Below are 22543 nucleotides of genomic sequence, written 5' to 3'. Positions count from 1 at the left end.
TTCAATGATGTGACTTCCCGATCTAGGTGACAGGTTTCCACTTAGAGGTGTCTCTAAGGTTCTGCCAAGAACCGTGTTGCCCGATGTCCCTTCTCTTTGTCTGCTTTTTTTCTGACTTTCTGAGGACCAGAATAGGCCAATAGGTCTTGTCGTGGGTGACCGTTGTCTCTGTTGTTTGTTTTCCAGGAGATCTCTTTGCTGCCACCTTCCTCATTAAGAATGGGGCCCTTGTCAATGCTGCTACATTGGGTGCCCAGGAGACACCGTTGCACCTTGTGGCATCATGCAGTGCAAAGAAGCACTCGGCAGCTATGATGTCTGAGATGGCCCAGATCGCAGAGGCCCTTCTGCAGGCCGGCGCCAACCCCAACATGCAGGACAGCAAGGGCAGGTGAGCGCCATGTCCACAGAGGTGTTCTGTGGGGCACACAACGGCACACAGCTACACAGCTAGCAGTTGGGGTCTCTGCTCAGGCTCCTTTGTTGGACCGATGAGAGGCATGACTAACCCAGGGGCGTTTGGGGAAATATTTCCGCGCTTGGAACTGAGGTCCATGGACTTGTAAGCAGTTTGTATCTTGTTCGGGGGCTCACCGGTCCAGCTCCTCCAAGGGCACTTTGTCCCAGCGTCCTCATCAGAGCTGGTGGGGTACCGTGAAGGGGTGGCGCACCCCATCTGAAGGCGGTCTGTGGTAATTCCATGAGTCTGGGCGTGGGGAAATCCTTTGGGTTAGACCTGGTTCTCGCTGCGGGTAAGGACGCCGGCTCCCTTCGGCTTTCCACAGCATGTCTGACAGCTGTTCTCCTGTTTCTTTGTCCTCTGCCCAGAAGTGCCTTGTGGAGGATCCCCTGTGGTTCTGAGTCTACGGAAGGGCTGCCTCCCACTGGGGCGGCCATGTGGGAGGAGAGAAGGGACCTCTAGCAAGTGGGCCCCACTCTGTGTAGTCACGGCTCAGTATTTTATACCTTGGAAGAGCCTCTCACAGATGGAGGACGGAGCTCCGTGCAGTTGTTGGAGTGGGAGACAGCTGTGTGTGGAGGGACCTCGCAGTGAAGACAGATGGGTCTCTGGGACCCCACTGTTGTGTGATGGTTACTTTATTTCCCCAAGTGATTGCTTCCTTTTCCTCTTGACTCTGTTGACTCTGACTTCCTCCAGCTGCAGCACCCGCGGGCGGCGTGTGCCTCTGAGTTGGGTGCTGGTAGGGGGCGGGGGGGGGGCTTCAGGGCCCGCGAGGGCTGAATAAAGGCCGTGAAGGGCAATCAGAAGTGCCTCCTTCAGTCCCTGCCTGTTGGCACGCGGTGTCTGAGCATAACCCAGAGTTACAGGAAGAAAAACATTTGCTTGCGGACTCACGGAGGGTAGGTGGCGAGAACACACCCTCACGTGTAGAGACTGCTGTTTCCAAACGTGAGGAGCTACTCAGTGAGGGTCAGCCGTTCACTACAGGGAACCTTACAGATCTCCCTTCTGTGGGTTCCTGTTCTCTTGGCCCCTGGCTAGATGGAGCCCTAGAAGCAACTCCATTTTCATTCTTAGAGACTCATTCGTGCTTTTGGACAGCTGTTTTCCAGGGCACAGAGAGCCTCTGTTGCAGAAATGCGGGGTTCTCGTGTTGTCCTGAGCCGTGCCTGTTCTGCGCTGACCCCGCTTCTCTCTCGTTCCCAGGACGCCCCTGCATGTGTGCATCACGGCCAGGAATGAGCACGTCTTCAGCCAGCTGCTGCAGTGCGAGCGGTACGCGCGGGGCACGGCGGGAGAGCAGCGGGGAGGGTGGGATGATGCGTGAAAAATCATTCTCGTACAGTGTCCTCCAGTGTTATGAAGTTTAGTAAGTAAGAGCCAGACGAACAGTGGTCGTTCCAAGTGTGCAGAAAGGGAAGGTGAGGCTGTGGCCGGTCGGGGTCTGCAGCGGACCGTGTGAGCTGTTTGCATGGCTTCCTCACTTCAGGCTGGATCTGGAGCTGAAGGACCACGAGGGCAGCACCGCCCTGTGGCTCGCCGTGCAGTACGTCACCATGTCCCCCGACCACTCCGTAAACCCCTTTGAAGACCTCCCGGTGGTGAACGGGACCTCCTTTGACGAAAACAGCTTCGCAGCCCGACTCATCCAGCGCGGCAGCAACACCAACGCCCCAGACACGGTCACAGGTGATGCGGGGGTGCCCTTGCGCTGGGGCCCAGGAAGCACAACATCCACGTTTGTACCAAATGGCATGGTCTTATGAGATCGTCTGCGCTTTTCACTGTAGTAACAGCCTGAGTTATTTTTTTTGACATCAGGCTTCTAGCAGTTTAGTGGGACTCTGGTCTGTGAGGCAGAAACACTCCATTTACTGGGTGTTGGGGGCGTCTTTGCAGGGCTCCAAAGCTGCTTTTATGCGCTTAAAAACCGTATCCCTCAGGATTTTGGTTTTGCTGGGCTATAGCTGTGATGCTTAACGTTTTAGAAATTAAAACTGGGAAGTTTGTAGAAGTTGTGTTAGCTTAAAAAATAACAAACCGTTCTATGTTTAAGATGGTTTTATTTATTTATTTTTAATGAAGAATGATGTTTAAAACAAAATTAAGTGGGAGAGTGACTGGTTTTCTGGGTCTGCATCTGTAGTCAGCGTTTTGAGACAAGTTGTTTCGGTGAGAGCGTGGGAAGGAAACGCACCCTGACGTGTTGGCGTAGCTAGAGGAGGGCGGCGCGCTCCCCCGGGTCTGCAGCGAGCAGAGTGACCGGGCGGTAGCTGAGAGTCCGTCGCAGCGTGGGGCCTGGAAGCGTGCCCACCAGCTGCTCGTACTCTGTGATGCTGGACCCGTGACCCGTCTGCTTGCGAACAGCTCTGCTCCCGACGTGGTCCGGTCACACCGTGACTTGGTCATTTGAAAAGTGCTGGTTTGCGGAGTTAATGGCGTCTTCAAACGCGTTTGTATCTCAGAATGACGTGTCTAGTGTCGCCACTGATCGCATCAGAGGAGACTTGTCTTCCGGTATCGATAAGCAGTCAGACCTGCAGTTTTCGATTAAAGTTTCCCAAATTCTAATACTCACTTGAAAGATCCACATTTTATCATCCGCACAAATACTGCCGGTTGTCATTAGAGAGAGAGGCTCGCGTTTGTGCTCCTTCTCAGGAGAGCGTCTGTCGGCTGCTCAATTTGGGGAGCCGTGGCCATGAGTCCGGCCCCCTTGCCGGTGAGTCCAGCCCGCTGTGGGGCCCGCTGTGGGGCCCGCTGCGCCGCTGCTGTGGGTTTGCGTGCACTGCTGGCTTCCTCACACAGACGCTTCTCCTCTTTCATGTGAGTATGTGTTTATCTTGTGCTTCTCTGCTCAGACTTTAACTGCTGAATGAATATCCTTTTGTTGGATTGTCCCCCTTACAAAGGAAATGTCACACGGTTCTGAAAGGACGGGGACTTGCTGAAATTTAAGAAATTTAGTAATTTCTACTGCTTTATCAAGAACCCGCCCCTTTCTTGGCTGGTGCGTGGTGGTCAAGAGCAGTGTGGGGACTGTGGGTTCGTGCTGGGGCCGCTGTCACTCACGCTCAGGCCTCAGCGTGACCTGCCAGCCATACTGGTGAGCACGGGCACAAACGAACATCCAAGGGTGGTGTTATGGGGACAGTTTTGACATAATGGGCCCCTGAAAGACTCAGGAACCCTCAGGAATCCAGCGACCACAGTTGCAAAGCCACTGTTGTAAGGTGGATATTTCCTTGATCTGACTTAGTAAGTTGTGCGGATATTTTAGGAAGGGTCCCTTTGTGATCGGTGTTGCTATGTGTGAAGCGTGGGTGGGCACCACTGATGAGGGGGGTGGGCCCAGAAAAGGGGTGTGCGAAAAGAAGTTAGTAATTTAAATACAGATTAAAGTAGATCACCCCTCGGGTGACATGAAAGCTGAAGGCAGGGCACTCCACACCAGGGAATCAGGAAAGTCTCTGGAAAGGAGATTGTTACTAAAATTACTCTTAATTTATAAAGGTATATTGGTTATTGGCCATAATTTTATTGGTTTTTAATGTAATTGTATTATATGAGCATCACGTTATATAAGAAATTGGTTCCTTGATGTTTAGGACTTGAACGTGGGGTTGATTTTTAAGATTAATTTATTTGAGAAAGAGAGTGGGGGTGAGAGAAGGAGCAGGAGGAGCGGGGGGCAGAGGGAGAAGCAGGCTCCATCCCATGACCCCGGGATCATGGCCTGAGCCGAAGGCAGACTCCTGACTGACTGAGCCCCCTGGGCACCCCGCAGATCTAGTTTTACGAAAGCTTAACACATGCTTGACAGGGGCCGTGTTCTGTCCCTGCAGCGCGCACACCTGTGCTCATGTCCCTGCACCATGCATGCTGCTCTGCTGCGCACTCTCCCCGTCACCAGCTGGGGGGCTGCTCGGCTTGCCTGTGCGGGAGGAGGATTACAGTTCTGCACTGTGGGTGTGGATCTGTCCATTGTCTCGCTGGCCGTCTGTTTTACTCCGTATACTTGGAGTTTCAGTGCAAGTTCAGGATGACTGTTTTTCCTTGTTCTGGTTGTCCTTATGCATGGAATGGCCTCAACGCCCTGTTTCTCAGCATAAGGCTGTGGCAGGTGGAGGTCGGTGTTGTTTGACAGGGAGGCCCGTGCTCATGTCTTGTGTGCCCTAGAGTGACTGCAGAAGTGAGGACGGGACCGTAGTTAGGGCTCACTTAAATTACAGTGGCTCTCTGCTAGGGATGCGGTCACAGTCTTGGAGGGAAAAGGGGAAGGGGCGTGAAAACAAAGCATTTGTCCTTTCTTTCATTTTCTTTTTTAAGTGGTTAAAGTGTGATTACTGGTTTCTGGAGTAGAAATCAGTGATAAATCACTTAGGTTTCCGGTGCTCATCCTTCAAATGCTTCCTCAATGCCCATCCCCCATCTAGCCCCTCCCCGACCCATCTCCTTTGGCAGCCCTGTTGTCTTTCAGTCTCTTATGCTTTGTTTCCCTTCCTCCTTTTCTTTTCCCCTTTCCCCTGTGTTCATCTGTTTTTTCCCTTAAAGTCCAGTGAGTGAGATCGTGTTGTGTTTGTCTTTCTGTGATGACTCATTTCATGCAGCATGGTACAGTCTAGGTCCATCCACGTCATTGCAAATGGCCACATTTCATCCTTTCTGATGGTTGAGTAGCATGCCGGTGTATGTGTCTGCGTGTGCGCGTGTAAATACATACCATGTCTTCTCTAGCCGTTCATCTGTCCATGGACTCTGGCTCTCCCCGGTTTGGTTCTTGTGGACGTTGCTGCTCTGAACACTGGGGTGCACAAGCCCCTTTGGATCCCTGTGTCTGTGTCTTTGAGGTGAACACCCAGTAGTGCGATGGCTGGGTCGTAGGGCAGCTGTTTTCAACTTTCTGGGAACCCTTCATGCCGCTTCCAGAGCAGCCGCACCAGCTCGAGTTCCCTCGAGGCTCCCGTTTCTCCACACCCTCGCCGGCACCTGTCGCTTCTTGTGTTGCTGATTTTAGCCGTGGCCTGTTTCTTTACCTGTTTTAGTCCTGGTTGCAGTTTGCATTCTCAGATAGCATAGCTGCAGCGCATGGGGATTTTGTGTTTATCTGAACTGGAAACAGGTGTTAGTGGAAAGGGAAACGCTGCTTTGGGGCTAGAACTATTCTACGAAGGAAGGAAGAAAAAAGGTGTTTTTTCCTCCCAAGATTTTTATTTAGGAAACAGTGCTAAAATCAGAACGTTTCTAAGCCACTTAAGGCCCTGGGGTAAGATGTAGAGGGCATTTTCTGGTGGAACTGAGCTCACATTGTGCTGCACGTGGTTGTTCTAGGTGCATGGGTGCTCAGACGACCGTCGCCTTCCCTGCACCCCGGCAGCATCTTAGCTGTACTGGTTTCATAAGGCTGGGGTGTTGTTGGCATCTAGCTGCCATGTGTGCAGAACAGACCCCTCACAACAGAGTCCCCTGGCCAAAATGCCAGGAGCTCTGCTACTGAGAAACTGCGCTCTACCCCGTCCTCAGCAGGAGCAGAACTTGCCTCTGGCCCTGGGCGGCGGCCAGTGGCAGACTCTGGGGGGATGAATGTCTCTGACTCCCAGACCAAGTCTTGGTTCCACCTAGACACAGGTCTGCCCAGCGTCTGCATCCACACGCAGAGACGGCCCGTGTGGGCGTGACGTGGGTGTGGGGTGTGGGCTTATCCGTCGTGAAAGGTGGGCGAGGAGGGACTCGTCCTCGTGCAGGTGGAAGACGTGTGTGCTCCCTGTCTCCCAGGGAATTGCTTACTGCAGCGGGCGGCTGAAGCAGGGAACGAGGCAGCGGCTCTCTTCCTGGCGACCAGTGGCGCCCAGGCCAACCACAGGAACAAGTGGGTAAGTGTGCTGGGTGGCCAGGGAGGCAGTGTGGGTCCGTGCAAGAAAGGCAGTGGTGGATGTAGGGGGGCATTAGCTCTTTCTCAGTTTTTGTCTGAATAATACATGCAGTTGGTTAGAAAACCAGGCTGAAACGGGTGTTTTGTCCCCAGATACGGGGTTTGAGAGTCTTGTGCTTATTGATTCTGGTGGGATCATGGGGATCACTGAGCATTCCCAGTGCCAGGGTGGAGGGGAGGTGGCTGGAGCAGAAGATGGTCCCACATAGGAGGACACTGTTGTGAGGCCCTCTACACTGCGACACCATTCCATGGGGAAGGGCGTAGGGAGGATGGCCGAGTCCTGTGACACAGGGCCACCGGATGCTCCTTGAGGCTCTCCTCTCCGCAAAACCATTCGATTGGGAAGGGCTTGGGGGTGGGAGCTGAGTCTGGTGACACAGGGACACAGGATGCTCCGTGAGGCCCTCCTCGCTGTGACACCATTTGATGGGGAAGGGCGTGGGGGCGGGGGCTGAGTCTGGTGACACAGGGACACAGGACAGCGTGTGAGGCCCTCCTCACTGCAACACCAGTGGGTGGGGAGGGCGCGGGGGTGGGGGCCGAGTTTGGTGACACAGGGACACAGCAGTGGCAGGTGCACGTACAGTGCTGGAGACTGGAAAACTGAGGCGGCAACAGGAACACGTTAGTTAGAAATACGGAGGTTGCAGAAAACCAGCTGAGAGGTCAAAGTGGAAATTTCTTTCCAGGGAAAAACGAAGTGGGATGTTGCTTTGTCTCACAAGGAGCCTTGTCGGGTCTTGACTCTAGACCGATGAGGTGTAGTCTCCGTGAGAGTAAGGGACAGGCCTGCGTGTTCGATTTGAGTCCGTCTGTTTGAGTGGCAGGATGCTGTGTGTGTACGTCTGGGTGCCTGTTCTTCTGTGACTGTTCTGTCCTTGGAAGGACACAGAACCCTGGCACCGGAGTTTCCTTGGGGAGGGAGCTGGGTGGTGGGGACAGGGCCAGGAGGAAACTTGACGCCGTGTATTCTTGTGCCTCTTGAGTAGTGAGATGAGTGTGTGGGATGGCAGTTTAAAGTGTTTTTAATATCAGAAAGGAGGGGAAGGAGGACTTGATTCAAGCTCAAGACGGGGTTGATGGGAGCCGGGCAGAGAGCCCAGTGGGGGTGGGGCAGAAGGGGCGCGGTGGCCCCTCGGTAGTCCTGTCCCCACGGGGCTGCAGCTGAGGCTCTGCCCGCCTCCCTGGGGCTGGCTTCCGTGGCACGTCGGGCTTGTGTAGTCATAACCGTGTGAAGGGCGGTTAGGAACGCTGTCGGACACCTACGAGAGAACGAGCCAGGGCGTTTGGAGGGCACTTGGCCGGCATTAAAGAAACAGAGACTGATGGCACAGGGAAGGGAGGGACAGACCCGCAGGTGTGGGGCGCGTCACTGTCAGCCAGTGGCAGGATGAGCCGAGGACGGTGACTGTCCCCAGAGACCCGGGTTTTGGTACACAGGCCGTCGTCATCGCTCCGGGACGGGCGCTCCCCTCCTGAGCGTGCTCTGAGGTGCGCCGTTTGCTTTCATTCAGGGAGAAACCCCGTTGCACACAGCCTGCCGCCGCGGCCTGGCCGGCCTCACTGCAGAGCTGCTGCAGCAGGGCGCCAACCCGAACCTGCAGACGCAGGAAGCCCCGCCGCCACCGAGGGAGGCTGCGTCCGCCAGCAGCCCCGCACACAGCGTCTACCTGCAGACCCCGCTGCACATGGCCATCGCCTATAATCACCCCGACGTGGTGTCTGTCATCCTGGAGCAGAAAGGTGGGCGGTGGGGCCTGCCCTGCGCCTTCGAGCGGCAGCTCTGAGTTGTGAGTTGCAGAGTTGATGCTGCTTCCACTGGGCAGTCTTGTCGCCCAGATCCTTCCAGGTCAAGTGAGACGAGCGTGTCCTCTGGCTCCTGACCGCTGTTGCCCCACGTACAGCTTTTAGGACAGGGCCTGCCCATTGCACGCCACCTGTCAGGTTATGGCTTTAGAACCAGTGACTGCCTCTCACGTGGATGTTTTCCCAACGCCCTGTGTCGGCGTGAGCAGCGTCCGAGGACCCTGCGGCCCCAAGTCCTGCTCAAGTCAGCTGTCCTGCTCAGCCTCCCTGACAGGAGCACTGTGGGAGGAGCGGGAAGGAGGGCCAGGGGCAGCCCCTGCCGTGGGGAGGCCCACTTCCCCAGAAAGGCATGCTCGGGCACTCCCGTTTCCTGGCCTGGCTCTTGTCTTCCTCTTGCCCTGTCCCTGTGACAGTCAGCGTGCCTCTGCCATGTGCCTCTGGAAGGGAGCGAGGCTGTAGGTAGAGGCACTTTCTGGGGTCCTCACGGGAGTGTTGCGGTGGTGGGAATTCCCATGCCAGGCCATGGCTTTGACCCTTTCTTCGGCAGTCAGGTATCATTTGTGTTTGCATAGTGGGTTTGTTTTCCTTCTGTGAAGATTCACTATTTTAAGCATTAAAAACTTACTTTTTCCCTAAGCTCTGCTCCAAAATACCAGGTTCCCGGGCTTCCACCCCCCACAAGAAGATTGGTGAACTCTCTGTGTAGAGGTGATTCTGTTCTAGTCGGTCAGTTAGTTGGAAACTAATGTGGTCCATGGATGGTGAAATCAAGTGTGTGTTTCCTTTAAAAATTTTAGCTAATGCTCTTCATGCCACCAACAACTTGCAAATCATTCCGGACTTCAGCCTTAAGGACTCCCGAGACCAGACGGTGCTGGGCCTGGCATTGTGGACGGGTAAGGGATGCCGGGAGCTGCCGGAGTCCAGATGGACCTGCGTCATAAGGGTTGAGGGCGGGGAGGTGGGTGGGGAGGGGCTGCACGCATCATGGGGTTTGGGTTAAGCCTGTAAAACCCCGTGGAAGCCGTTGGCTTTGAGACGTCAAGGGGGCGTGGGTGTGTTGCGGTGAGATGTCGGGCGCATGGGGCAGTCAGGGCCTGTTTGCGTCCCAGGCATGCACACGATCGCGGCACAGCTGCTGGGCTCTGGGGCCGGCATCAACGACACCATGGCGGACGGGCAGACCTTGCTGCACATGGCCATGCAGCGGCAGGACAGCAGGAGCGCGCTCTTCCTCTTGGAGCACCAGGCGGACATAAACGTCAGGTGGGCGGCGCCGTGCTCTCCCTGCAGGACCCGCTCCCGGCGCACTGGGCCCGGGGGGTGGCAGAGGGGAACCCTCCAGGACCAGGCCACGATACCGCACAGAGCTCACTGAAAGGACAGTCCAGAAGCTGTTGTTTAGAGAGTGATCTCGCGCTCAACGAACAACATTCCAGCTAGTGAGCTGTCCGAAGGGCTTGGGGGAGAAATGCGGAGTTTGGTTTCTAGTGTTCCCGTATTTCCAGAGGAATTTATCAGTATCTCTAGTGTCAAGTGACCTGGAATGGCTGAGGAGAGGGAGCGGTCAGTCAAGTGCATGGCGGCAGGTTACTGACCTGCTGCGGGAAGCAGCCGTATGGCCAAGTGCACACCAGTACACACAGGCGCTGCGTTACCATCTGGGGGCACTGGGGTGGCTCAGCTGTATTTTTAAAAAGGCAGAAGGGACAGAGGCTGCTGACAGGATAAAGTGCTCTGAGGGAGTGCTGGTTAGCGTGAGCGACGTGCTTTCTGGCCTCTGGAATGCGCTGGGGCACGCGTTATCCTTGGGCTCCGGCTACAAATGTTGGCTTTGGGTGGGTGTCCTCGCAGGACTCAGGACGGGGAGACAGCCCTTCAGCTGGCCATCAGAAACCAGCTTCCGCTCGTGGTGGACGCCATCTGCACCCGGGGCGCGGACATGTCCGTGCCGGATGAAAAGGGGAACCCCCCGCTGTGGCTCGCCTTGGCAAACGGTCTGGAGGACATTGCATCCACCCTGGTGAGACAGGCTCAGCTCCGGCCTCCGTTTCCGCATGGGGGCCTTTGTGTCTGAGACTGAGCTGCTGTCTGCCTAGTGGTCGCAAGGAACAAGAGAGCCGCCAGCAGCCAGTCGGGTCGAGGATGAGCAGTGGAAAAGCCTCTTCAGGAACTTGCAGTTCAATGTGATCTTTCCAGCACTTTCTCTTAGGCTGTCTTTACCAGGACTGCCAAGACGCCAGAGAGCTGGGGTGCCTCCTCGGGAGGCCTTGGGTGTGGGCTGCTTTCACGGATACCATAGTGACAAGTCCTCAGAGCTCTGGTTTATCTCCCTTACTCAGAAGACAGGCCCCAGGAAGTCCTCACCAAGCTATCTGATGTGCCTGGTCCCTGCCAGGGGTGCACTGTGCAGCTGGGGCTTCACGTATCTGATGGCGACATTCCCTGTGAGTTACAGGCGTGTCACTGAGGCCACAGGAGTGCGTCTGTTTTCTGTCCCTCCTGGGACAGGGCTCCCAAGGGTGATGATAACGTTGTCTTTCTGTCTTTCTTGTGTTTCCCAAATCCATCCCACAGGACCTGGCACAAAGCATATTTTAATCAGTGTTCTACAGATTAGTATCACTAGCAGTAGATTGTCAGCTGTATCTTGCCTGAAAACAGTGAATCTTATGGTGTACCTAGAGCTCAGAGGGGATAATAGAGTGACTTTGCTGGGCAGTGTTTGTGAGTCACTTGTGTTTTCTGCAGGTCAGACATGGCTGCGATGCCACGTGCTGGGGCCCGGGGCCCGGGGGCTGCCTGCAGACACTCCTGCACAGGGCCATCGATGAGAACAACGAGTCTACTGCCTGCTTCCTTATTCGCAGGTGAGAGAACCCCCAGTGTCTCCTCGTTTCCTCTTCCTCAGCTGCGGTCTTGGCCTGCCTTGGTGGGTCTTACATCCCCATGAAGGCTGTCAGAGGGCCCCTGCTCTGTGAAGTCAGCCAGTGAAGGCACTTGACCCGCTTCTGAGGAGAAGGGCTTGTGTGCCCATGTCGCAGTCTCGAAGCTGAGCCAGCTTCCTGCTCTTGGGGCCCTAGACGCTCCCGTAGTCCCATCAGGCCAGTTCACACAGTGCAGGCAGGAGGCTGGGGCGGAGGGAACCAGATGGCGCCTATGGGGACCCCCCCGGGCCCCCGCCTGCTGAAGGTGCATGAGCCCTAGCAGGTCCATGGCACGCTCAGGGTGCAGTATGCACGGTGGGGACCTTTAGAGCAGTGGTTCTCAAGATGGCCGCACACACATCCCTGGGGGTGCTTTGAAGAGTTCTGATGCCCAGGCTGCCCCCAAGACCAAAGGAAAATCAGTGGGGTCAGACCTGGACGTCAGGTTGTGACTGAGACAGCTGTCCTGGCCACGGCAGCAGCACGTTGGGCGGGTGAGACTGCTGCTGTGCACTTGCTGACGAGCCTCCGGCTGGGTTGGGAGTCTGGCTCTTGGAGCCCACTTCTCATGTCCCCCTCACTTTCAGCGGCTGCGATGTGAACAGTCCCAGGCAGCCCGGTCCTAACGGAGAAGGGGAGGAGGAGGCCAGAGACGGGCAGACCCCCTTGCATCTGGCAGCCTCCTGGGGGCTGGAGGAGACAGTACAGTGTCTTCTGGAATTTGGTGCCAGTGTAAACACACAGGTATGGAGAATTTCTCTTTCCAGGAGAGGGATGCTGACGGCAGAATTAGGGAGCCTTGCAGACTCTCGGTCCTGGGCCTCGGTGTGGCCGTGAGTGGGGCTAAGGGACAGGTGGATGGAGTGACTTCCCCTGGGTCACACAGTCTGCCCTGTAAATTGCAAGACTTTCAGGTGAAGATTCTCCCACTCTGTGCCTTTGTCCTTCCTACAGCGTGAGGAGCGTTCCTTCGGTCAGCTTCTCTTGGCCTCTCACCTCCGTTGGTTGTCCGTCTCTGTGGGGAGTTTGTCCGAGACTCAAGCTGAGTACTGTGCTCAGCTGTCCCCGGAGCTCCGTGGAGCACCCGAGTCATGTTCCTTGGTGCTCGTCGGTGTCCCGGCCCGTGAGGACGTAGGCTGCCTGCCGCCAAGTGGGCGGTGGTCTCAGGCGAGCCTGACTGCTGGTTCATCTTCCGAACCAAGCGTGTTTGTGTCCCTGGGTCACTGGAGTGTGAGGGAGATGCCCACGGCTTCTGGTTTTCTCTGGGCTTGGACTCTTGAAAAGCTGATTGCGGACGCAGGGGGGCAGTATCGGTTCTCAGACCCGATCTGATTTGATCCCCTTCCTGTTTCTCCCCGCGTTTCTCCTTGCGTCTGGACACTGAGCTTGTGTCTGTCCCTGCAGGACGCGGAAGGGAGAGCGCCTGTGCACGTGGCCATCAGCAACCAGCACAGCGTCATCATTCAGTTGCTGATCTCCCACCCTGATATCCACTTGAACGTCCGCGACAGACAGGGGCTGACCCCTTTCGCCTGCGCCATGACTTACAAGAATAACCGGGCGGCGGAGGCCATCCTCAAGCGGGAGTCCGGGGCTGCCGAGCAGGTGAGGGACCCACACCCAACACTGCGTTCCACTGCCCGAGCTCGGGGGACCCGTGACGCGGAGACTAACCGATGTCCCCAGCCGAACAGGTCTCTTCTCACGAAGACACCTGTGCTGAAAGTGCTTTCCTCTTTCCTGAAGTCTGGCCGTTCCAGCGGACTGTCGGTGCTGGCGGAGAGTGGAGTGCTCTGCCCCGTGTCAGCCCTTTGCTGGTGCCCCACGCACAGGGAGGCTGAGGTGGCCAAGCCCCGGCCGGGGCGTCATTCTGTGGTGTGCCCCAATGGTGTCCTCATGTGCCTCTCCTTGGTTTCCTGGTCGTGGTGATGAAGGTCTTCTGGAGCTGTGAACTGAACAGGAGGAGCGGCTGGTGTGGGGGCAGCTCTCCAGGGAGAGCGTCTCTGAGGAGCGGGGCTCCGTCCGGGTGGCAGGCTCAGGCCCCACATTCTCTGTGCTGCTTCAGGGGTTGGCGAAGGGCCGGCCTCAGGGCGTCCAGGTGGGACTGAGGTCCCCGTCAGGGTTCACGAGTAGCTGCCGAGGGCAGTGACGTGGAGATATGGCAGCTGAACAGAAGGAAGTCCTGGCGCGGCAGATGAGCCGTTTTGGAGCTTAGGCTGCCCTGGGCTGCTGGCTTTGCAGTTGGTGTGTGAGCGGGCTGCGGGCGCTGCCGCAGGGTTGGGAGCGGGCAGCCCCTCGTGTTTCCTCATACACAAGGGAGTCGGACATGGTGGACCAGAGTCCTTTGTAGAAACACCGCCTGGGACAGCAGCATGTGCTGTGTGTGTGGCTGTGGGTGTGTGGGCGCTGCCCCCTCACTTCTCACCGAGCACTCGGGGACGCGATGGCTCTCGTAGCCGCAACTTCTCTGGCCAATTGCACGGAGCTCTGGTCTGCAGCAGGCTGGTGGCTGCCTCCCCGCCGCGTGCTCTTACCCTGTAGCTTGATGGAGGAGGAACCTTGTGCAACTGCTCGGGGTCGGGCTGCTGTTGCCGCTGAGGTGGGGGGTCCTGGTGGTTGGTCTGAGCCAAGCAGGGGACCCCACAGCTAGTCTCTGCCTTCTCCTTTCTCCCCGAGCGCCCCCTTCCTTTCCCATCCGCAGGTCGTCTCTTTCTCAGTTTTCCAGATCAGCTTCTGCTGCTGGAGGGTGTCAGGGCCTTGCACACGCGACCAAATGCACACATGTTGTGGCGGGTGGGGGGCACATGCAGTGTGGGCTATTGGGAAGGAGCCTCCTGGACCTGAGGGGTTGGCCACACCATCGCCTCTGGCCCGTGCTCAGGAGGCTCCCTCGTGAGGGAGGCCCACTAATGTTTTGGCTCCTTCTCATTGCCTTAGGTGGATAACAAGGGCCGGAATTTTCTCCACGTGGCAGTTCAGAACTCTGATATCGAGAGCGTCCTGTTCCTGATCAGCGTGCAGGCAAATGTGAACTCCAGAGTCCAGGACGCATCCAAGCTAACCCCTTTGCACCTCGCCGTCCAAGCGGGCTCAGAGATCATCGTCCGCAACTTGGTACGTGCTGTGAGCAGTGTGTGGGACCTGTGGGCTGGGTCGTGCCGTGTGCAGGAGCTCTCATCACTGCTGTTCTGGCGGGTTTTCTGAAGTGCTGGCATGAATTTGGGGAGCTAAGCCAGTGCCCTTGGGGGAGCCCTATGTCTGTGGCAGTGCATCCTGAGAGCCCAGACGGCGCCGTGCGCAGGTGCTGGGGTGAGGCCTTGGGGGAAAGCAGGATCCGGGGCAGGCCCGGCCGCAAGGGCAGGGAGGCCTACGTCTGCACCAGCGCCAAGTGTGTGCTCTCAGGGCCGCTGGCACACGCTTACGTGCTCTCATCAGTATGTCCCATTGTGGTATTTTCCGGGGTATGTCACAGTGGTTCAGTATTCGTGTGGAGCGCAGAGTGACCACCACGGCACGTCTAGTTAACATCTGTCACACACGGGTACACACGCTTTCTTCTGATGAGAACTTTGAAGATTTACTCTTCGCAATTTCAGGTGCGCGGTGTGGTATATTACCTGTGGTTCCCGTGCTGTGCATTACTGCCCCAGGACTTATGTGTTTTATTTATTTTTCTTTTTAAGATTTATTTATTTATTTGAAAGAGAAAGCAAGCATGCACAAGCAGGGGCAGCAGCAGAGGGAAAGGGAGAAGCAGGCTCCCTCTGAGTAGAGCCCCATGTGGGGCTCGATCCCAGGACCCTGAGATCATGACCTGAGCCGAAGGCAGAGGCTTAACCGACTGAACCGCCCAGGCGCCCTGGACTTATGTATTTTGTAACTGGAAGATTGTACCTTTTGACTCCCTTCACCCATTTCAGCACCCCACACCCCCCTCTCCGAAAATCGGCAGTCTGTTCTCTGTACCTGTGAGTTTGGGTTTTTGATTTTTAGATTCTCCATGTAAGCGGGGTCATATGGTGTTTGTCTTTCTCTGCCTTATTGCATGGAGCCTAATGCCTTCAGGGTGCACCCATCTTGTTACGGAAAGCATGAGCTCGTTGTCTCTGGCTAAGTTGTGCTGGCCATGTGCGCATGCTGCGTCATTCACCGTTCGTCTGTCATGCACCCTGGATCCGCTTCCTGTCTTGGTTTGGCCTGTAAGGCTGCGGCGGATGTGGGTGCAGGTAGCGCCCAGTGTTTGTCCCACAGCCCAGGACGCGCATGCACGCTGGAGCCCTCCCCTGGGCTGCGGTGTGTGGCATGCGGGCGTGGCTGCAGGCCCAGCCTGAGCTGGCCGGTCCGCCCGTGCCTCTGCGCGGGCCCCAGCTGTCCAGGGTGCTGCAGTTGCCTGTGTAGGAGAAGACGGGTCCCAGACTCGCAGGCATCTGCCTCTGCTCTCTGTGGAGAACTCAAGGAGTCCAAGAGCAGGTCCAGACTATCAAGAGTTCCCGTACTGGTTGTGCTGGTTGGTTTGTGTGATACTAAAGGCATTTTAAAGCTTTTTTACAGTGTGCGAGAAACTTGCTCCTTTATCTTTTTTTTCTTTAAATAGCGATTTTCCTTCCAATGAATATCCAGTAGTGAAATTACTGGGTCACACGGTGTTTCCGTTTCTCATATTTTGAGGAACATCCGTGCTGTTCTCCAGAGTGGCTACAGCAGCCTGCTCACCCATTGGCCGTACACGAGGGTCCCCGTTCTCTGTTCCCTCGCCGGCCCCTGCTGTCTCCTGTGCTGCTGATTTTAGCCCTTCTGACCGGGGTGACGTGGTATCTCATCGTGATTTTGATTTGCGTTTCCCTGATGCCGCGTGATGTTGCACATCTTTTCCTCTGTCTGCTGGCCATCTGGATGTCTTCTCTGCAGAACTGTCAGGTCCTTCTGCCTGTTTTTACATTGTTCACTTACTCATCGGGTATTGAGTTGCGGTGAGTTCTGTGTATATTTTGGATGTTGGCCCCTTATCAGACGTGTGACTTGCGCATACGCTCACTCGTAGTTCACGCCTTTTCATTCTGTTGATGATTTCCTTTGCTGTGCAGAAGTTTTTTACTTTCTGGCCCAGCTTGTTTATTTTCACTTTTGGAGTCAGATCCAGAAATCGTTGCCAAGATTGACGTCAAGGAGCTGACCACTCCTTAATTCTCAAAACCACCCAGAGAGGTGTAGGAAAATTTTCACATCTTACAAAGCAGAAAATGTAAGCCCAGAAAGAAGTTTCCCTCGAGATATGAGGTGGTCAGTAGCGTGGCTGGGATTTTAGCCATTTCTGTTCAGCTGCAAACCCTGTCTTTCCCAGTGCGACACAGTGCCACCCAGGCCGGGGCACAGTCTGAGCAAGGACGTGGAGACTAGAAAGTGCGTGTGAGTGCTTCACTAGGAAGGTTCGGTTGGAATTTGGGGAGGGTGTTGGAGCTGTGGTTGGAAGGGCAGGTAGGGACCAGATTGGAGGGTGTGACATGTCAGACCTAGAACTGTGAGCAGCCTTTTTCCTTTTGGTGTGGAGAAGCCAAGCAAGTGTGTGAGCTGAAAGCACATGCAGGCAAAGGGCTTCATGTCCCCTGGCCGGACCCTGAACCTCCCATCAGACCCAGTACCTTCTGCCCGACTAGCAAGGAGGGCACTTGACTGGCGTTCAGTGTCCCGCCTTCTTTCTTTCTTTCCTTTTTTCCACTCTTTTCCTTTTCTGCTCTTCTCTTCGCACAGTGTGAGCTTTGAGCTCACAGCCCCGAAACCAGGAGTCACGGGCTCTACCAGCTAAGCCAACTGGGTGCCCCTGTCCCATTTTTGTTTTTGAAAAAGACTTCTTCGAAAACAATTAAGACTTGTTATGTGTTAGAGCTGAGAGAGCAGGTACCTCTGCAGTGGGCTGTGGGGGGCAGTTCCATGAGGAGGGCTGGAGAATGATGGCGGGGTGTCTGGTAGCAGCAGGCCCAGACTGGGTATGGGAACCAGCCACAGAGGCATGGGGGGGCCGCAAAGTAGCAGACAGTCTCAGGCCATGTGTCCTTCCATCTGAGAGCTGGGACAGGTTTGAGGGTCACGGCCCCTTCACCAAGGTCAAGCTGCTGCCTCCCTGACCTCACAGGTGGTGGGAGGGCCTAGAAACAGCTCATCAAACTGTGGCCGTCAGATTCATGTTGGAGCCTGTTCGCATGTAAGAGTGCCTTTGCCCAGACCTCTCCCCCTCCCCAGTTAACCATCCTTGAGATTAGCTCTGTCTGAGCCCCAGCACACGCAGCACTTTGGCCATGGATCCCCCTTGGAATGTCCTCCCAGACCTGTGCGTGCTTGCACTGGGTGCCCAGAGGTCGCGGAGGCTGGGACTTGGAAGGCAGGGTCCGAACCAGAGCTGCGAGGCAGAGTGTCTGCACCCACTGGGAGCCGGCCTGGCTTCGGGCTGCGGGGCAGGCACCATGGACTCTAGCCGCAACTTGGAAGTCTGTCCGAAAAAGAACGAGTGGACAGGATATTGTTGAAAGGTCCTTCCTGCTTTTGATTCTGTAATTCTTGGAGTTAATTTCTTTTTAAAAATGACATAGGAGGGGCGCCTGGGTGGCTCAGGGGGTTAAAGCCTCTGTCTTCAGCTCAGGTCATTGTCTCAGGAGACCATCTCAGGATGGAGCCCCGCATTGAGCTCTCTGCTCAGCAGGGAGCCTGCTTCACCCCCCACCCCCGCCTGCCTCTCTGCCTACTTGTGATCTCTGTCAAGTAAATAAATAAAATCTTAAAAAAAAAAAAAAAGACATAGGAGGGGCACCCAGCTCGTTCAGTCAGTGGTACGTGACTCTTGATCTCTAGGTTGTGAGTTCTAGCCCCGTGTTTGATGTGAAGAGTATTTAAAATCTTAATAACAACAGAAAATAATATAAACATAGTATATGCTTATTGTGGAAAACCATAAAGCATGTAAGGATGTTGAAGCAGGTCACATCTCCCTTATACCCCCGACACCTCTGAGTTTGGTCTGCGTGCTTTTACACACCATCAGTGTGTGTGTCTGTGTGTCTGTCTCTCTTTGCAGATGGGACCGTGCTGTCATCCTATCTTCTAACTGGCCTTTCTTTGACTTCCTGTATCATAGTGTCCTTCCGTGTGAAACTACAAATCTTTATCATCTTACTGGCTATTGTTCTGTTGTTTGGATGTTCTGTAATTTTCGTAACTCAATCCTTCTTGCGATCTGGTTTTGCTGCTGTGAGCAGTGGACATCCTTGCACAGTACGGTGAATGTCACTGTCATCCTGCGTGGTCTGTAGCGTGAAGACTTAGAAGTCGAGTTTTTGTGTCCTTCTTCATATACCGATAATTGTCGCTTTCTGCTTGGAGCGGGTTTCGCTGGCTTCTGCCTCCCCTGGAGCGTGTGCAAGGCCCGCATGGTCCCATCGTTGCTGGCCGGGTGGGTACGCAAATATCTGGAGACGGGCGGGCTTGCCGCGGTCGGCAGGACCTGTGCTGGTTGCGGCGGAGAGGCTGCTCAGGTAACCAGCCCGCACAGCTTCTTGCAGGAGCCAGAGTGAATGAGCTGACGAAGCATCGCCAGACGGCCCTCCATCTCGCTGCCCAGCAGGACCTGCCCACCATCTGCTCCGTGCTCCTGGAGAATGCAGTGGACTTTGCTGCTGTGGATGAGAATGGAAATAATGGTGGGTGCCCTCCACAGTGCCCCTCATCTGGATATCGAGGTGTCCCGCACCCCGGCCTGCCCTCCTTGGGGAGGCTGGTTTCCACAGCAGCAGAGCTGTGGCAGGGTGGGCTCTGAGCTGGGCTCCCATGGACCGTTCCGGGCAGCTTCCTCCCGAGCCCTGCAGTGGTTTCTGGTGAAGCCCTGAAGTCTTTGCTCTAGGTGACCACAGATGCAGAGTGCATGGTCTGCCGGGGCTGCACGCACGACTCCGTCCTGGGGGGCACTGAGGCTGGGGAGCCGTGGCTGTGTGAGTGGACGGGGGCTGCTGTGGCTGCATCCTGTTCCGAGGGAGGTTGTGAAGAGGCCATGTTTCCCGCACGGGTCCTGGGCTTGCCCAGTAAGAGGTTTACTCTGCAGCTCTGCATCTCGCGGTCATGCATGGTCGGCTCAACAGCATCCGGGTCCTCCTAACCGAGTGCACCGTGGACGCCGAAGCCTTCAACCTGCGGTGAGTGTGTGTGGTCGGAGCAGAGGCCTGGGCTCCACGCCGCCTGGCCTGCCCTCACTGCCGTGGTCCCCGTGCCTCGCAGGTCCGCACTGTAGAACTAATTGGCCAGTAATGCACTTGACCGGTTTTGGTACCTTGGAGTGTTTCTTTCTGAAAAATACTTTGTAGAGAAGCTTTGATGACTTAGTCAGTGTTCTTAAATTTATCTGGCATCACGGGGGTCAGAAAATTACATCTTTTGTGCATGACCCCGCGTTTTCTGCTTGCTCTGTCAGCGGCCAGTCGCCCCTGCACATCCTGGGACAGTACGGCAGAGAGAATGCAGCGACCATCTTCGAGCTGTTCCTGGAGTGCATGCCTGAGTACCCTCTGGATAAGCCGGATGCAGAAGGGAACACGGGTACGTCAGCGTGCAAGGCCGCCGTCCCCGCTCCCTGGGCCTGGGCTCCCACTTCCCGGAAGGACAGGAGCCCGGGCACACATGTCATCCTTGGAGGACACCTGCCTGCGCATCGGGAGGAGCTCTCGGAGCGTCTGTCCCTGGAGCCCCCGTGGCGTTCTGCAGTGTCTGATTGGGGACACACGCATGTCGGAAGTGTCTAGAGAACCCCCCCAGCCCTGCCCCTGTCCGCACACGTGCCTGCCTGTGTTTCCTGTCCTCCTCTGCCCCTTGTCTGGCCCTGCACGCGCTTCTGGGGTGAGGGGTGTGCTGCTGTGTGTGTTGATGGGCTTCGGAAACGTGGCCCGTTACGCACACAGGGGCAGGAGTCCCGTGGAGGCCCTCCCACGGTGCTGCTCCAGCTGCCTGCGGTCATGGCGTCATGGCGCTATCTCGTGTGGCTGTCCCTGTGTTTCTGAGGAACTCTTGCATGTAGATGCTTGTGCAGTGCCCGCAGCCCCCTATTAGCAGTGCAGGCAGCGCAGCCCCATTTTTCAAGTAGGGAAACGGGTGAAACCAGCCTGAGCTCCCAGAGCCCTGTGCCGCTGCCGCGCTCCCGTTCATCCTCCCTCCTGCCAGACAGCGCCGCCTCGGCCTTTGCAGCAGCGTGGCGTCCCAGGAGCGTCCAGAACCTTAGATGGGCGCCTGTATCCTGTCTGTTCTTGGCCTTGGCGTGTGAATGTTTTGTGCTGAGCCTAGGTCTGAGGGAGTTGGCTCTGGGAGTGGGTTGTGGGCCTGGCACCCGCTGCTGTGCGCTGCTGACTGGGAACTAGAAACGGGCAGGCGGCACTTCTCGTCGGGCTTAAGTGCACAGACCCGGTTCCCAGTGCCTTGCTCTCTTCTCAGTGGTGCCGCTGGGTGCTTTTGTGATCTCTCTGTGCCTCTTCCCTCATTGGAAATCATTGCCCCTGTCCGCCTGCACCCTTGAGAGGACGGAGTGAAGTGGGGGAGTGCAGGGTGTTAGCGGGAGCTAACAGGAGCAACGGGCCCGCAGGGTCCTGGCTGGAGCCTGGGAGCCCAGAGGGCTGGCGCCTGCATGGGAGACCTCCCCAGGGTGGAGGGTGAGCCTGAGCTGACTTTTCTCTCCACGTGTTCAGGTGTTCTTGTGTCACGTAACTAGGGCTTTCTTCCCCCGAGCGCGTGCCAGAGGGGGGAAGCTGAGACAGAGGCCTTCCTGCCGGGCCTCCTCCCACGTCTGATCTCTGCTCACGTCTCTGGAGCAATGTGCTCACCGGGCCCCGGAGTGGCCCTGCACATCCTGGGCTCCTGGCCCTGGACTGGACAAAGCTGCGTACCCCCCATTGAGGTTTCCCAGAGTGTCCGCAGGGCCTTTGCTGGCACGCATGCTGCCAGGGCCTGTGCTCCCCTCGGCCGAGCCCGGGTAGGAAGGAACCCTGCTGCTGTTTGGTTTTCCAGTGCTGCTCTTGGCGTACATGAAAGGGAATGCCAACTTGTGCCGCGCCGTAGTCCGCTCTGGAGCTCGCCTTGGGGTCAACAATAACCAGGGAGTCAACATTTTCAACTACCAGGTCGCCACAAAGCAGCTTCTGTTCAGACTGTTAGGTGAGTGGCTCCTTCCTGCTCCTCCAGGACACATGGTCCTGGTGTGGGTCATCTAGATGTCCTGGTGACCTCTGAACCCCAGAATGCGCCCGTGTGTTCCTGGCCCTGTATACAGCTTTCTGTGAGGGCCGTGGTGGGAGAGGGGCTGTGAGCAGTCTCTTCCCAGAGTGCTCTCGGGCCCCATCTGCTCCCGGCTCCCCGATCCCACCAGCAATCCGTGAACTCCTGGGTCACCCGTGCATGGGTCCGGCAGTCCCTGCACGTCTACGTCCAGGCTCCGCATCCTCTGGGACAGGCTTCTGCTTCTGTCCCCACTGACCACACCCACCCTGTTCCCTCTATGGCGAGGAGAGCGGCACTCTGCGTGGTCTCATATTTGCCAGCGTTACCCCATCCCTACTGAGGTGGCAGTGGCGCCGGGTGACCTGTCCAGCGTGCCTGAGTGGTCCACAGCAGAGCCAGTGCCCATGCACAGTGTGTCTCATACCCCTGCCGTTCGCAGCGCACGTGGGCCGTCTTCTCAGAGCTTAGGGTGGGAGCCGTCCCGTGTGCTACTGTGGAAGGTGCTGGGCGGTGACCAGCCCCGCGCCGTTCCTGCCGTGAGGTCAGGCCGTGTGCATGGGCAGGGCGCTCTGGGCGGCAGAGAGCTGCCGTTCAGCCTGGAGATGAGTCACGGTTCTGTTACGCGTGCTGGTCACTCCCAGCCCGAATGCTCCGCAGCCCACACCAAGCCCTCAGCCGCTCTTGCCTCCTCCTGGCCCCTCGTCGCCTGTGGTGCTTGCTCTAGGTCCATCCCTTCCCCACTGGCCCCTTGCTGTGTGGCCTCTGCCAGTCTTCCCGGCCTGCGGTCTTTCTCCCACTGCGCCTCCTGCTCTGGCCGCCCCTGGCCGCCCGGGTCCCCCCGCAGACACTCTGCTGTCACAGCGTTGAGCACTGCCCCTCCTGCCCCAGCCTGCCTGGCAAGTGCTGGGGCTCCAGAGCCCTCCCCTGTGTTGCTCCTGTGCCCACGTCACTGCGACGGCCCCCAGGTCACCTGGCACGGTCACTCTGATAGGGACGGGGCCTCTCCGCCCATCCTTGCAGACATGCTGTCCAAGGAGCCTCCATGGTGCGATGGGTCCACCTGTTACGAATGTGCTGCCAAGTTTGGAGTCACGACTCGCAAGCATCACTGGTAAGGCCCCAAGGTCACCTTCCAGAGGGGGCGGTGGCTCTCCTGTCCCTCCCTGCTTC

The 22543-nt window shown here is 56.7% G+C and overlaps 1 protein-coding gene across 2 annotated transcripts in view; it reads left to right on the top strand.

Moving 5' to 3' along the window:
* ANKFY1 (ankyrin repeat and FYVE domain containing 1) overlaps positions 1-22543 on the top strand; it is a 73231-nt gene that overhangs the window by 46709 nt on the left and 3979 nt on the right. For both annotated transcript variants that reach the window (XM_082707756.1, XM_082707757.1), the window contains 17 exons: positions 187-391; positions 1670-1738; positions 1953-2152; positions 6239-6336; positions 7913-8141; positions 9002-9100; positions 9317-9470; positions 10059-10227; positions 10956-11074; positions 11719-11875; positions 12536-12736; positions 14069-14245; positions 18672-18819; positions 19218-19308; positions 19584-19708; positions 21164-21310; positions 22394-22484. In XM_082707756.1, the coding sequence (XP_082563882.1) occupies positions 187-391; positions 1670-1738; positions 1953-2152; positions 6239-6336; positions 7913-8141; positions 9002-9100; positions 9317-9470; positions 10059-10227; positions 10956-11074; positions 11719-11875; positions 12536-12736; positions 14069-14245; positions 18672-18819; positions 19218-19308; positions 19584-19708; positions 21164-21310; positions 22394-22484 (2479 nt within the window). The remainder of the gene's footprint in view (positions 1-186; positions 392-1669; positions 1739-1952; positions 2153-6238; positions 6337-7912; positions 8142-9001; positions 9101-9316; positions 9471-10058; positions 10228-10955; positions 11075-11718; positions 11876-12535; positions 12737-14068; positions 14246-18671; positions 18820-19217; positions 19309-19583; positions 19709-21163; positions 21311-22393; positions 22485-22543) is intronic.

Source organism: Mustela nivalis (genome assembly GCF_964662115.1).
Source record: "Mustela nivalis genome assembly, chromosome: 17".
Taxonomy (NCBI): domain Eukaryota; kingdom Metazoa; phylum Chordata; class Mammalia; order Carnivora; family Mustelidae; genus Mustela; species Mustela nivalis.
The sequence above is the reverse complement of the archived record's forward strand: the minus strand, read 5'-3'. Positions and strand labels throughout refer to the sequence as shown.